This window comes from Benincasa hispida, chromosome 6 (assembly GCF_009727055.1).
Source record: "Benincasa hispida cultivar B227 chromosome 6, ASM972705v1, whole genome shotgun sequence".
Taxonomy (NCBI): Eukaryota; Viridiplantae; Streptophyta; class Magnoliopsida; order Cucurbitales; family Cucurbitaceae; genus Benincasa; species Benincasa hispida.
The window spans coordinates 32,308,035-32,322,938 of record NC_052354.1 but is presented as its reverse complement, the minus strand read 5'-3'; the positions used below and the strand labels follow the sequence as shown (position 1 = coordinate 32,322,938).

The window sequence follows — 14,904 nt, the reverse complement described above, 5'->3', positions numbered from 1 at the left end:
TTCATTTTATTTAATCATATTTCTTCAAGAAATATAATGGGTTAATTGTTGTTCATTACTTAAAAAAGAAAGAAAGAAAGTAAAAGCTTTAAAAATTAAAAGAAAAAATTGTAATTTATATTTTATTCAGACAAAGGTAAGTAGAATTATTGAATAAAAAATTTTCAAAACAAAAATCATAATCATAAAAACAAATTATTTAGAGTTCAAAAAACTGCTCTCGATACCCCAAACATATAAATTCAAGACATATGAACTTGAACTCCATACATCTTATCACATCTCAACGCCCTAAACAGCTCCTTATAGTCATATTCATCCACGAAAAGATTGAAGGCCAAATATTGAAAGTTTAATCCAGTTGAAGACATGATTTATTTTGAATTGTAGACTTGTCTCACAAAGCAATGCGCATTTGCAAATTTTCTTCTGAGGTTGCTTATTATCTTGGTCCATAGAGATCTTTATTCTCTTTTTTAGATTTAGGCTTCCTCAATAATAAGAACAGATTATTATTCTTAAAGATATATAAATAAACCCAAGACCCAACCAAGATGAAACCTTATTTGTTGGCATGGTTCTCTACACCCATGTTTAACCCTCGAATTCCATCGAATTCCATTGACAAATCAATCATAATAAACCTCAATCACAAATGTAATTAGATCGCTTTTGATCGTTTTTATCTCAAATTAAGAATTGTCAAATTTACTCCTACCATAACGATAATAGTAACAGTAAATATATCAAAATTCATAGTTGTTTTTCTAAAATAATAACAATAATGATAACTATAATCATAATCATAACAAATACGATAATGATAATGATATGACGTAACTTTTTAACACAATTTAATTAATCATCTCACAATCGTCATTCAGATTTACATTCTTGATTACGGATTTTCAAATGAGACCCACCTATCAATATGAATGTAGAATGTCGATATATACTAAAAACGTAAAATCCATATTATCCCTACAACTAATCCAAATATAAAACAAACTTCAAAAAGTAGATTGCTCAAGTTCACTGCTGCATTTCTGATATCTACACTCCAAAACTTCTGTAGGAAAGCTTCCAAATTTGAGCAAGACTCCATAGGTGATCCTAAAAAATAAATCAGCATCTTCAATAGCAAGAGACTATTTTTACAGATAATATATACACGAGTATCTGTCATAATACAAAAGTTGGGTACAATAACACATTAATATACGATGCGCCCACTTGACTCGACTCGACCCGACCCGACCCGACCCGACCTCACTGTTAGACTCACTGACCACTTACATAAACGTCTAGCTTAAACAAAGCAATGTATAAATAATAATAACAAAAAGAAGAAAGAAATACAAAAGATTATTTTGTTGGGAAGGGGAATTCCTGATGATGAAAAGAGCCATGGGCGTCCCGAGTGGAGCATCGGCTGAACTAACATCTACCGGAGCCTTTTTGTTTTTTGTTTTTTTGTTTTTTTGGTTTTCTCCCAAGCTGTGTATCTCTGCCTTTTCCTAAAGTAAATCAGAAACTTGACTTCATGAGATTTATTCTTGGCTTTATACTAATGTTATCAAAGGGTTTTTCCTGTTCTACATGGAGGTAATCCTTTGTCTTGAGAACCTGCAGAAAGAATGATTTAATTTTATACGTATATGAACCACCAAAACAAATTGTTCCAATTAGCACAAAAGAAGTAAATAAGTCTGTTCGTCTCAATGAAAGCTCGGTTTATAATAATAATAAATAGATAAATTAATGTGCACTTTTAGTCAAGTTTTCAAAAATAGATTTGTTTACCTTTTTGTTTGCTATAGTGATTCAGAAATTTATTAATTATTTTTAATACTGATGTGGAAATTTACAAATTACAAAAAATAATAATTAAAAAAGTAATTTTTATTTAAAAAAAAAAAAAAAAAGGAAAAAACTCCCCTCTCCTCCATCTCTCACTCCATAGTTTAATCCCCAAACAAGTTCCTGCTTATTACTAGATGGTGCATATTTTCTAGACCAGTTTACTACCTCTCTCAAGTGTAAAGCTTGAATGCATCTATTATTATTATTATTGAAACAATTACTCTCATTGAGAAAAATTGAAAGAATACAAGTGCATAAAAAAAACTAAGCCCAAAGGAAAAACTCCACTAGAGAAAGAGTTTCCAACTAAGTAAGATATTCCCTAGAGAATAATTACAAAAAGTCTTTGAAACCAAAGTCCAAAGAGAAGCATGGAATCTCACCACGGACCAAACCTCACCAGTGTCCTTATCCACTCCTCGAAACACTCTATTGTTCCTCTCCCCCAAAAGATACCACAACAAAACACACCCACTGCAAACCACAGAAAACGACCTTTCTCTTTGAAAGACAAATGGAAGAGGAACTCTCCAATTATCAAATTAATGTCCCTATGGCGAGGGATCACAGCTTGAATAGCTTGAATGCATTTTAATTTTACATGTGAGCCTAAGAGGAGGGTTATATTTGTTCATGTTCAAGAGAATAACACATAAGATGCAGATGTCATTCATTTGAACACTAATTTCTTTTCAAGCCTTCTCTAGCTACAGTGGTATTCAAAAGCCATGAATAACTAGGGGTAACAAGAAATTTTGGCTGAAAAACGTGAACCTGGATAGCTATATATTGATCGACAATCATATACTCAAAGAAAACCCAGACCATAGTTTGTAATCATTCCTGGGTGCTAACAAGATATAAATCTATGAGGTTCAAAATGACGTACCAGTGTCTCAAAAAACATTCTCGATGCTTCCTTCCGAGTTTTGTTAACGAGTAAGTTATCCATGTGAAGGACCTTTCTCCCTTGTACAGAGTCCCTATCAAAGAGATTTTGGAGATATCTGGCAACAGCCCTGTAACAAGGAACAATGATCAGTTCGGATGAATTGGAAATAAAGAGACGTGATAAATGAGAGGGAATTGGTATGCAAATCAAATTTCTGGAATACGAATTAGATGTTTGATAAAATAATGAAGGAAACCAAAAAGCCACTCAAAAAGGTTTACTACCCAACCATGTTTTCTACCTTAAAACAGAAGACAAGAACTTTCTAATGTCATTCCAAAATAGCAGCTTAATCTCTCGAATTAACTTCAGTGCAAACAATTTGTGCTCCAAACCAAAATATAAAACAAAAAAAATAAATAGAAGAGAAAGAGAGAGCCAAAAACCTTCATATTCTAAAATCTCAAATGGAGAAAATGGGAACTATCCTTTATGTACATGTGCAGTTATAATTCAAGTAGCTTGCAACTCAGAGCAAAACCACGAATCCAAACATCAGGGATAACAGAAAAAAAGTATATGTATATATGAGTAATAAAACACATACCTGGTGCGGGAAGACCATCCACTGTTTTCAAGAAAGCTAGGATCTGCAAATTGCGTGTTGTCCTCATCTTCTTCTTCGTCATCGTCTACGTTCAAAAATTCTGGAGGAAAACATATATCATCAGCAAACATAACAACAAGTGTTGCCCTTATGTATAACAATAATTTGGCCCCTCAAAGATGGATGTTTGTTAAATATATATATATATATATTAAAAAAAGACCCTGAATTTCCTTGAGTAATTTGAGTATTGAAATGAATATTACTGATATCGAGTATATATAAAAAGAAGAAGAAGAACAGTAACAGAAGTACATATGATTTCTAAAAATAAATTGATAAATGATGAGGGTAAAATTCCATGAGGATAGAGAAAAGGGCAAGCTGCTGCCTATAATTTGCGTTCTTTCCTTTTATCAATACAGGAATACTATGTGGAACCCAATATCTTCTAGTCAAATTAAGGTTACAGAGAACGCCATATAATTAAGACTGAGGGAAATTAAGGTGATACTAAGGACACTATCAGTACAGAATCAAGAATGTCAAAAAAAACAAAAAGCAAACCTATATCATTTGCCACTGTCGCATCCTCAAAATCCTGCACAACGAAGAAATTTTAGACACAAGGGAATTACCGAATTAAAAAAAAAGGTACAATTTTAGGAAACTGTGAATGAAAAACATAATAATAAAATAACAAGAAACCCATTTTTCATTGAAAGATGAAAAGAAACAATTTTAGAAACGTTAAGAATGAATTCATCTAACTTTAGTATTATTATTATTGTTATTATTATTATTATTATTATTTTGCAAAGAAACTTGTAATTCTTAAGATCCTATCATTTTTTTAAAAAGAAAAAAAAAAAAGAGAGAGAAAGAAAAGGAGGGGAAAAAGTTGAACATACACCACGGTCTTCTACCATAGGATGGTCGAGGATATTCATTTCTGTGTCCACAAGATTGAGCAAATCAGTTTCTTCAGGATAGTCTGGATTTACAACTTCATTGAAGGAGGTACTTTTAAAATCCATATCAAATCCCGATGGAAAATGCGAATCCATCTGAACTCCATCAATTAAACAAAGAGCAGCTGGATCCTTTTCATCGCAAACAAAGTCTGATGTATTTACTCCATCCGCATCAATTCCCACTAACTTAACATCTAAGATGCTTTCAGCAGGCTTGTCACCATTATCAGGAGTCAGATAATTGGATTCACCATTTTCTCCAGGTGAAGTTACAAGGGAAATATTGTGATTGGATTTTTCATCGTCAAGATTATCTCTGATCTCAGTGCAATCATTAGTATTAACAGTTTCAAGACCTATATTCCCTGTTTCCACTAAAAGAGTATCTTCAACACCAGGCTGCGATTCCAGAATTTTCTCTGGAGAAAAGCAAGAAATATCCATCTGCAAAGAACCATTTGGATCATCATATTTATCCCCAATGACTAAGGATGGCAACTCTAACTCCGGAATCTCAAAGCTATTGACTGCATCAGCAACATTTCCTGCTTCAGAATCTATTTTTTCCATCTCTCCAATGGGTTCCTGTCCAGCATTCTCAGTTGAAGTCACTTGCAGCTGCTCTTGAATATCAAGATCAGGACACTCTAATGTAAACTCTTGGGCTAATTCAGTCTCATTCTGAGTAGCAGCCTGAGCAGGCCGAGATTCAAGATCATTTTTGTCAACCACTGCTTCCAGGTTTGTTTTTGTAGCACTTTCTTCAGCGGTATTTGGCCTAACAGCAGATTCAAAATCGTTTCCTGCCTCAGTAGAAGCACTGACTGTGCCCTTCTCATAAACCCTGATTTCACTAAGGTCAAATGCTTCCGCATGCAATGAGGCCAGTTCCTTGGAGATACCTAAAGCATATGGGGAAAAAAAACCTTGCCTTCAGAAAATTATTCAATTAACTAGCTAGCAAGGAGAGATTATTTAAAGAATGCAAGCCACGAAATAACTTATGGAGCAGCTCCAAACACTATAATACTACCACCAATTCATTATCCTTAGAACTTAAGGACCCAGTAACACAATCTACACAACAGATCCTGTTCATCTAAGGTAACGTACAACCAAACCATTCACCTGTGACGAATGTTTCATCAACATAATTTCCTTCTTAGTGAAAGATTGATTTTATTTTAAAGGAAATATAAAAATTATTTTTATTATTTATTTAATTTTTTTTTAAAAATGAATTTTTTTTTTTTTAAAGAAGAATGAGCTGTTTGAGAAAAAAGGTTCTTTCTGGGAGTGGCATAGGGAGGGAAATTGAAACATCTAGATGTATAGAATTGATTCCCAATCCTCCATCAGAGCATGTGGGTTTTCGGATTCACAATTAAAAGAAAAAAATGGAGCTCCTTTAGTAAAATGATGTTGGAGAATTTCAACTAGATCAAGTGGATGGCAGAGGGTAGTAACAGGTATTTTAGGGCTCGCGAGATCAGGTGGTTCACAAAACAGAAAAGGGGGGAAAGTTGTCGTATAGTAGTCCATTGTAGAACACATCAAAACCTTGGAGTTATATGTGACTAGTATTGAGGTTGGAACTGGAAGAGCTCAATTTAGCCAGACTCTCCAACTATCAATTCAACTTTAGCAATACAATTTTGAATATTCTTTGCAGTGGCTCAAAAGCAAACTTAGTTAACCTTTTATGCACCAGATTAGAAAAGCAATTCAAGGAAAAATTTGGCAGGGAGAATTTGATGGTACGTGTCCTGATTCTTCAGAACAAAAGAATCAGAAGGTCTATCAGGTCATCTTCAATCAAATCCTTGAATCTACTATTAACTCATTCATCAAATGCCTATATTTAGTGCCCAAATGAGACTTAAGCATGCAGAGACCATAATTGTCTTTCATTCATTCACAACAAGTACAGACGACATTATCGACACATTTAATCTTGATTAGACAAAATTCTACTACTGCTAAAGGTGATGGAACTACTTTTTTTTCCCTTTTGGATAAGAAACCATTGCATTGATAAATGAAATATCTGAAGTACAAACAAACCAAGAATAGGATGAACCAACATCAATAGATTAAAAAAATACAATGATATCAAAGGGAAGGGGGGATGGACAAAATGGCAATAAAAGATGATGGAATTATGGAAATTAATATTTTTTAGCATAATAAAATACCTGAAAATATGGGTTCAATGAAAATTTCATCTTCTAAGAATTGTCTCTGAATCATTGAAATTTCAGGACGAGTACAAGGTGCCTTTTTCCGAACACGACGTATGTCATCAGTGCTTGTAAGTTGTTGACGTATTGTGCTGAACAATAATAGTACCCACGATATTAGTGTTTCAACACTCAGCAGAAAAGATCAATTTACTACAGTGAAGGTGAGCACTGTTAAGGAGTGATCAATTTACTAAAATAAATAGTGAAATATGTAAACAACATGTTAGGGAGTGAATTGAAATTGTTAGAATTACTTTTTTTATGTTTAAAATCATTCCAAAACAAATCTATAATAACTTAAAATTAATTTAATATTTAATTTTACACTTTTAAATGCAATTTTCATAACATCAAAATTGGTTTTGAATGATTAAAAACATATTTTAGAGTGATTTTAAAAATGACAAGTGACTTAACACTAATGAACTTTTTACAGACAATCTCAAATATGCACTTAAAATGGTATGTTACAGACAAAATCTCATACTTTGTGATTTAATACTTCTGAACTTTTTTATTTTATTTTATTTTATTTTATTTTCAGAAAAACATCAATTAGAAGACGATAAACTAATGAACAAGGAACTACAAATTAATGTTTGCTTCAAATTCATAATAAATTAACACAAATTTTAAGGTAAAGTTAGATATAAGAAATTTAAAAAATATAGAGAACTTGTGAAATAAAGTACAACGTATATATCATATCAAGTATGTATAAAAAAATGGATGCATATGATACATACTCTCCATGCAAAACCATCGTATCATCCATAAGCACCTTCTTCTTTGAGGTGCCAACTCGGAGTGTAGATCGTGTGCGTTTCAAGGATATTGATTCATGCACAGGAGGTGACGGTTTCATTTTCAAAACCGAAGATCTTCTTCCAACTAAATCAACATAAAAATCAATTCAGTTACACCCAGTCTACCAATTAAATAGTCAGAAATATCAGCACATTTTCTCAGAGATGTCAACAGGAATGTAATAATACCTAAAATAGATGACAACAAATCATCATCATCAGGAATGGATTCTGTAACCCTCTTAGATCGATGCACCCCAACTGACTCAGCTGAGTTCAAACTCTGGGCTGTTAAAGTACTTTCAGTAAAGCTTCGCTTCTTCCCCGACATAAGATTAGTTCCAGAAACACCTCCATCATCCTCGGCCAAATTTCCTTTTTCCAATGAAGAATCCAATGGTAAGTCGTCAACATGTGTTTCAGTAAGGCCCTCTGGTACAGAAAGAAACTTCTCAGGTGCAGGGAAGTCTGAGGTGGGAGACCTATTAGAAATCTCTGTGCAAATATCATTCGGCAATGCACAATTCAAAGGTTTGTCAGAATCCCTGCAACCAGCTTGTCCGTCTTCAGAAACTTCTGTACCAGTTTTCTCACTTGTATCCAAATTTTGCGTCACGGCATCAGTTCCCTGGTAGCTTTCACCTAAAATCACAAATGATTAACTAACTAATTTTCAAATTTACAATGTATATCATGGGAGCTCCAGAAGAATGAGGTGCATCCGATATTCTGGGCATTTTGAATAAGCATAACAGTATACCAAAACCACTGATCGATTACCTTCAAGAGATGACCTATCAGGTTCAATCGCATGGGAATTGCATGGCTGCAGCAAAGACTTCTCTATGGATGTGATTTCCTCACCATTGAAAGAATTCTGAGTCTCAGTGTCCTTTGGCTCCTGAAATTCCTTAGATTCAGCATCAATAACCTCAGGCCTTCCAGGAGATTCCTCTTGGTACGTTGTATCTGGAGCAACTTTTCCAGGTGAGAGCACTTCAACCAAGTTGTCCATGGGTTTTAAGGTTAGTTGATCACCAATCAAAACACCTTCTGATGCTAATGCATACGTGCCATCTGAAGGAACTTTATGGCCCAAGTCCTCCAAATCAGGTGTGACACCAGACCGACTAGGAGACATCGCAGTTGCATCCAATGTAGATCTGCTGCGGTCATATTCTGCATCAACGTGATCAAGAAAGGTCATTTCAGGCTCATTGTTTATTACAACTCCATTGTTCATTTCTTCTCCTGTGCTTGAACCACCCAATGCATCTGTAATTCATATGAGCATTTTACAGCAGAGTATTTATCTTTTCTGTAGAAACAACAAAGGATGATTCTCGGGATTCTAAAAAACAACATGAGTAGAGAAAAAGTTAAAAAGTAATTACCTCCTTTGATCTTTTCCATTGTCTCGCCGCTTGGCAAAGAAAACTGTTCAAGTTTTCCATCTTTGTTTTCTGGGTCACTAGAAAGATGGCCATTCTCTTCAGGAAGTATGCTTCTTGTAGTATCATAATCCAAATCATTAGGGGAAGACCAATCTAAAACGTCAGTAGTTCCACCATAAATATCTGATTTCCTGGATTCATTATTTTCAGTTCCCACAGCTTCCAGGTCTGTACCATGATCTTCCATTTTCAAAGAAACATCACAATCCTGTACATTTGACAAGTTGCATTCATCCACTTGTCCTGTAGTAGATGTTGGATCCTACATAACATAGAAACAAACTAACAATTTATGGCCAACTCTTATGACAATTAGTATAAATAGAATCTATCGTTTACGTAAGCTAGAGTAAACACACAATTAACACAGAATATAAAAGAATAAATAGAAAGCTAAAATCATAATCAGTCTACATTAATCTGAACCCCATTGACATGTACCTGCACCATTTCAAAGGCTTCTAAATCTTCCTCCATATTTTCATCCTTATCTTTCAAGACTGTCAATTGAGAAGGTGTCGGAGGATCATTACTGCAACCACACACACACAGAGAGAACAGAACATATGAGTTCATGGGTCAACGGGCAGACTGTATTCACCTTAAGAAAAAATAGAGGCTCCAATCATAAGACTCCAAAAGTAATCAGAGAACTATAGATGAGATAGTTTTAAGAAGTAATATATCGCTATAGCATGTGCTGATTGAAAACTAATTCCACCAGATGACGATCTCAGATGCTACGGGGAAATTATCCTAACATATACAGCCAGATCCATATAAATACTTACATACTTGATTGGTTACAAGGTAAATACCTATTTCTTCGTACCTCACATAAGCATTTTGATTTTATCTTATCATTCTTAAAAACTAAATGAATAAAACACTCTAATTAAAACAATAATAATATTATTATTAAAAAGAACTCCAACAATACCCTTTTTTTAAAAAAAGGAAACAGATCTCTTCTTTGATATAATGGAATGAGACGATTGCTCAAAGTACAATATTAAGATACAAAGGGGAACAAAAACAAGAAACAACTAAGAAACCAACCCCAAATCACCCTAAGAAAATCCTAATACAGCCAACAAAATTAACAACAATACACATACATGCATAATCGGGCAAGAACACAAGCCAAGAAAAGGATATTCTGGACATTAAGGCTATCCAGTTCAAGTAGAGATCTTGCTGTGAGGCTAGTGAAGACAAAACAATCCCTTCAATCCAAAGGCTTAATGTGAGAGATGCGCTGATACCTTTTAAACCAAAATCCATCTAATGAATCTTTAACATCATTAGATCAAATCAACCGTGGCCTAGACTTCCAGCTTACTTTTTACAGTGAGAAATTCAGTCAATTAGAAATCGTGCTCATCTATTTAAGGATCTTATTCTTTCTGGGAGAGGGAGGGTATCATTTGATACACAACTCCAACTCCATGAATACCAAGATTACATAGAGCAGACAAGCTATAAAATACCATATAGATATAAAAATGCTTACTCTGGAATCTCATCGTGGTCCTTAACAGTGATCTTCTCCACAAAGAGTTCCTGCTTGTCACCAGTAGGTGGGAAAGGGGAAGACAAAGTTACAAACAGGAGGCAGGAATACATTAAACAAGAAATCCAGGAAAAAGATAAAGAGATGAAGGAAAAACTAAAAACCGACGAGAACACTATACTAGGCATTTGTTCCATCTTTCTCTACCTTTTTTCCTATACATATCACATGAACTTCTATAAAGATACATGAAGACCAAAAGCAAGGATAGTACAAAATACAAATTCAACAAAAAGAAGATCCAATTTAAAAACCAAAACTGAGGGATAATCACAAAATACTTTAGTTCTGGACTTCCAAAAAGAGAAAATACGATGGGACAGAACTGGATGTCCACAACAATATTGGACATTTGATAATGAATAATAATCTACATGAGCACAGTAAAAATGTAAACTTTGTGAAACAAATATGTTTCACATTACTTTGTTGATAATCATCTCTTTCGGGAAAAGTATGTGATTACTTAATTTTGGATATTGGCACCAATTGGGAGTGCTTTTAAGTAAGCTCCTAGGCATTTGTTAGGATGTATCAACCTTTCTGTCATATTTCTTCATTTTTAAGTTTTAATGAAGGGCATGTTTGGATTGACTAAAGAAAAAATGTTTTTCCAAAGTCATTTTTATTTAAATTCTTTTGATAAAAACTATTTAAAATACATTTAAAAATGTTTTTAAGGCTATTTAGAGTAGTTACCAAACACTTTAATGTTTTCCAAAATGACTTATTTTCAAAATTAAACACTTGAAAAGTTAAACCAAACACACCCGAAATGTGTTTGTTTCTCTTAAAATCAATCCCATTGTGATCTAATAACTTTATTTCAACACCAAAGACTTCAATCATAAAAAATATCCAAACTCAAATTTTAGGAAACTGCATTTAATAAAAGAAAATTGATAGCTCAACATTCTTCATCATGCAACAAGATATTCAAAACATAGCATTGTATCATGTGACAAATTATCACTCACAACGTAGTTGCCTCCTAATAACCACTAGACTAGAACTAAAAATATATACACTCCCCAAGAATGATTGGATATAAAAGAAAATACTTCTATACTTTCTCTCTCACACATCCAACGGTGTGGCAGCCTCCTCAAATAATTTACTGTATTACTATGTTACCTCATCAAGATCTAAACCAATTTGTGAAGCATCGCCATCACCAAATCGCTCTACATAGCCAAGAAGATTAAAATTTGTCAAGTCAACACTTAATGTAGTACACTAAAACACCATCACACATAACATGGAGAAAAGACTAACCATCCAAGCCAAATTGAGAAGTGGTGTAGACTACACCCTCCATAGTATCTTGAAGGGTAATTTGCTCTCGAGAACTAACGTGATGATCAACATAATTACTGCAGCAAAATTAGAGGTCATTCACTGAGGGGGAAATGCTACAATATGGCTTAGTTGCTATTGCTGCTGGTTTATTATAAATATAACTGAAAATCCTTGAACTAACCCCTGATAAATTTCATTGTCTGGAAGCTCAAAATCATCAAGATCAAAAGTCTCGGGCAAAGTGATAGAATGATATGGAGCAGTAGATTCTTCAGGGGGTAAATCAACAGCAGTAGAACGGAATGCTTGCTTTATCTTAAGCAGAGCTTCGCTGCAATCGTCAAATAGGTAATTCACCTTTCTAGAATATATCCTCACCACTCCAAGGAGAAGATGGCTGGACAATCGGAGTGCAATTGGCACATCAGGGAAAAGAATTGAATCTGTTCCAAAAATTTGAATAAATAAGTGAATTAATAGGCCCCAGGGAAACACAAACAATAAATCAAAAATGCATCATATGGCATTTTAAATTATCATTTCCAGGTAAACTTAGTCTAATCTTCAATGGTAGAAAGATGCCCACAAAAACTGGAAAAGAGAAAATATCGCACAAGTAATCTTGGCAACCGTAATATCACAAAGCATAAATTTCTGCCACTAAATATTGGATTTCTTTTTGGGTCGGAAAACTAAGCTGTCATTGGAAAAATGAAAGAACCTGTCACTAAATAGTGTTATAGTACCCTCGTAAAGCTTAAAAAAATTCGAGGGAGATAACCATATAGAGCTGAATCTCGAATCTTTTACTGGATCAAACTTGTATTCTTATTAATATTCAACTCTAATCATCCTACACTAATACTTGAAATTTTTTCTTACTTCTCATTTATCAAACAAAAGTTGTTTCTCGTAAATGATGATGATGATGTGATGATGATAATAACCATCCAACACCAGTACTGAGATCCCGAACACGACCAGTTCACAGTCACATGCAAATAATTACCATGACAAACACTAGCCAGATTAAAACCAACACATCATCTCTCATTAAAAGAAGTACCGCACCAGCACAACTAAGATATTTTTTCCCATAACCAACAATAATTTCATTCAGACAGAAAGCACACGGATGCATGTACCCAAAAACATTCCGAGACAAAAATTTCAATCAGCTCTTAACAGAATATATCAAAAAATTTCTCCAATGCATAACTTGTAAGAGATGTATAGACGTACAGGAAACTATAGNAAAAAAAAAAAAAGAAAAAAAAGAAAACGATTCTTGGTCTTCACTAGTGCGAAATTGCACCACTGAATACTACTAAAAGGGGGAAGGAGAGTGACTCGCGAAGCATACTTTCAATCAACAGCTATGCCATTTGGGATTGGTCGAGTTTATCTACCCTACACCAGGATCATTTCAAGGAGGGGAAAGGTAGGCCGATTTTGTAGATTTTCAAATCTTTATTAAATGTTCTAGCTTTGCTTTATCTAAGAAGGAAAGGGGAAAATAAAAAAACCAAGAACATAGAGTGAAAAAAATAAGTAAGCAACTAACCAACTGAGACCCCAATATCAGTGTCCGCCACTTGATTTTTCCGCAGCTTCCTCTCCAAATGTGCCGCTATCCATATTGTCCCAAGCGGCCCTTTCTTGGCCAATATAAATTGAGAATAGAACATCTTTCACTTCACCTCTGAAACCTTACCTTTGATACAGAAACTGTTTCCCAAACCTTCCTGAAGTCGCAAAATCCCATTAAAATCTCCAAAGAACCCAGCAACAAAATAACCCAAATTCTAAGCCAACAAGAGGTCTCATACACAGTTGCCCCCCAAAACCATCTTCTCCAGCACCAAAAACACCATAAATAATCAGTACGAATAAAAACCAACCAAATTAGTATAATTCACAACAGAAACCCTAATTCCGACCCACCAAAAAAAATCCTAATTTCCACCCCTTAACACACAAATTAAGCAATTCCACCCTAATTCCAGATATAAACCCCGACAACTACAAACCCCCAGTAAAAAAAAACGACAAAAACCAAGCTTGTTAAAAACCCCAGAACTTCGAACCCAGAAGAGAAGAGACCCCAATTCCCAAAATCGAAGTGGGCTCCTTGAAACACTTGCCACAAAAGCTCGAACACCACAACTCCAATAACAAACGCTCAAAAGAATGAGAACCCAGATACGGAAGCAGCTAGAAATCCCAGGAAGCGAAGTCGTCGAGGGAATTCGAAAAAGGAGCAAAAAAAGTGAAGAAGTGAGAAAGAACCCAAGTGAGGAAACAAGTAATCTTGAGAGCAGAAGAGTGAGCGAACCGGATCAGACCGAGTTGACCCACAAATTGAAGTGAGAGAGCAAAGGAAACTGTCTGTAATGGGGAGAGAGAGAGATAGAGAGAGGTTGAAGAAGCGGGGTCTGGCTCGGAACTTCAAGGATTTTCGAACAGTGAGAGGAAAAAAATAAACGCTGTTGGTATAACACAAAAGGAGGCTGTCTCGATCACACGCGTCAAAGAGCAATTGGAGAGTGTTTTTTGAGTATGAGATTTGAGTTTTTGACGAAAAATTTTAAATATTTGAATGCTTTGGGAAAGAGCCGTCTTGAGAAAGCTTGGATTTTCCTAAAATTTATCCTACTATCCTTCTTGAGCTCTACTAGTTATTATTGTGTGCGATTAAATATCCAAGTACATGAAACTATGTTGAACTCAAACAAATAAATATTATAGATAATAAAGTTAAATCATAAATATGGTCCCTATAATTTAGAAAATTCAAAATTTAGTATTTACAGTTGGATAAAATTACAAAAATAGTCTCTATAATTTAGTAAAATCTTCATAAGTAGACTCCCTAATATCCTTAGTTGTGAGAGAGTCATTTTGCTCGATCTCATCAATGTTGATAGCATAAGTCTTACGTGCATGTAAAATTGAATAGGATCCTACTAACTTACCATACCTTCGATAGCAGGCACTGTCGTACAACTGGGTACCTTATCATACCTTCAGTACCAAACTTAGGAGTAGGTTTTCATATCATCATACATATTAACATCATTAACTAGCATGCTTGTCATACTTTCATGAATCAGGAAATAACTCATTTCAATGCTAAGTCATGGCATGAAAACATTAGTAGAACACATGCAACTTTCATAATAAAACTGGCTTT

The 14,904-nt window shown here is 34.4% G+C and overlaps 1 protein-coding gene across 3 annotated transcripts; it reads right to left on the bottom strand.

Annotated features, from left to right (window-relative positions):
* Window positions 1-813: 813 nt before the first annotated feature.
* LOC120080397 (sister chromatid cohesion 1 protein 4) lies at window positions 814-14,187 on the bottom strand. Of its 3 annotated transcripts, none has more exons than XM_039035049.1 (16): window positions 13,276-14,187; window positions 11,893-12,154; window positions 11,688-11,785; window positions 11,547-11,596; window positions 10,353-10,402; window positions 9,281-9,371; window positions 8,780-9,101; window positions 8,166-8,660; window positions 7,575-8,027; window positions 7,326-7,470; window positions 6,532-6,668; window positions 4,274-5,238; window positions 3,930-3,963; window positions 3,363-3,462; window positions 2,753-2,882; window positions 814-1,113 (listed from the first exon to the last, which is right to left on the bottom strand). In XM_039035049.1, the coding sequence occupies exons 1-16, from the start codon at window positions 13,397-13,399 to the stop codon at window positions 1,054-1,056; spliced, it is 3,516 nt and encodes a 1,171-aa protein (XP_038890977.1). In that variant the 5' UTR covers window positions 13,400-14,187; the 3' UTR covers window positions 814-1,053. The 3 variants fall into 3 exon arrangements, with proteins under 3 accessions (XP_038890977.1, XP_038890976.1, XP_038890978.1); XM_039035048.1 differs by lacking the exon at window positions 814-1,113 and adding an exon at window positions 1,122-1,626 and having other exon boundaries at window positions 13,276-14,186; XM_039035050.1 differs by lacking the exon at window positions 814-1,113 and adding an exon at window positions 1,122-1,626 and having other exon boundaries at window positions 8,166-8,564; window positions 13,276-14,186.
* Window positions 14,188-14,904: the final 717 nt, after the last annotated feature.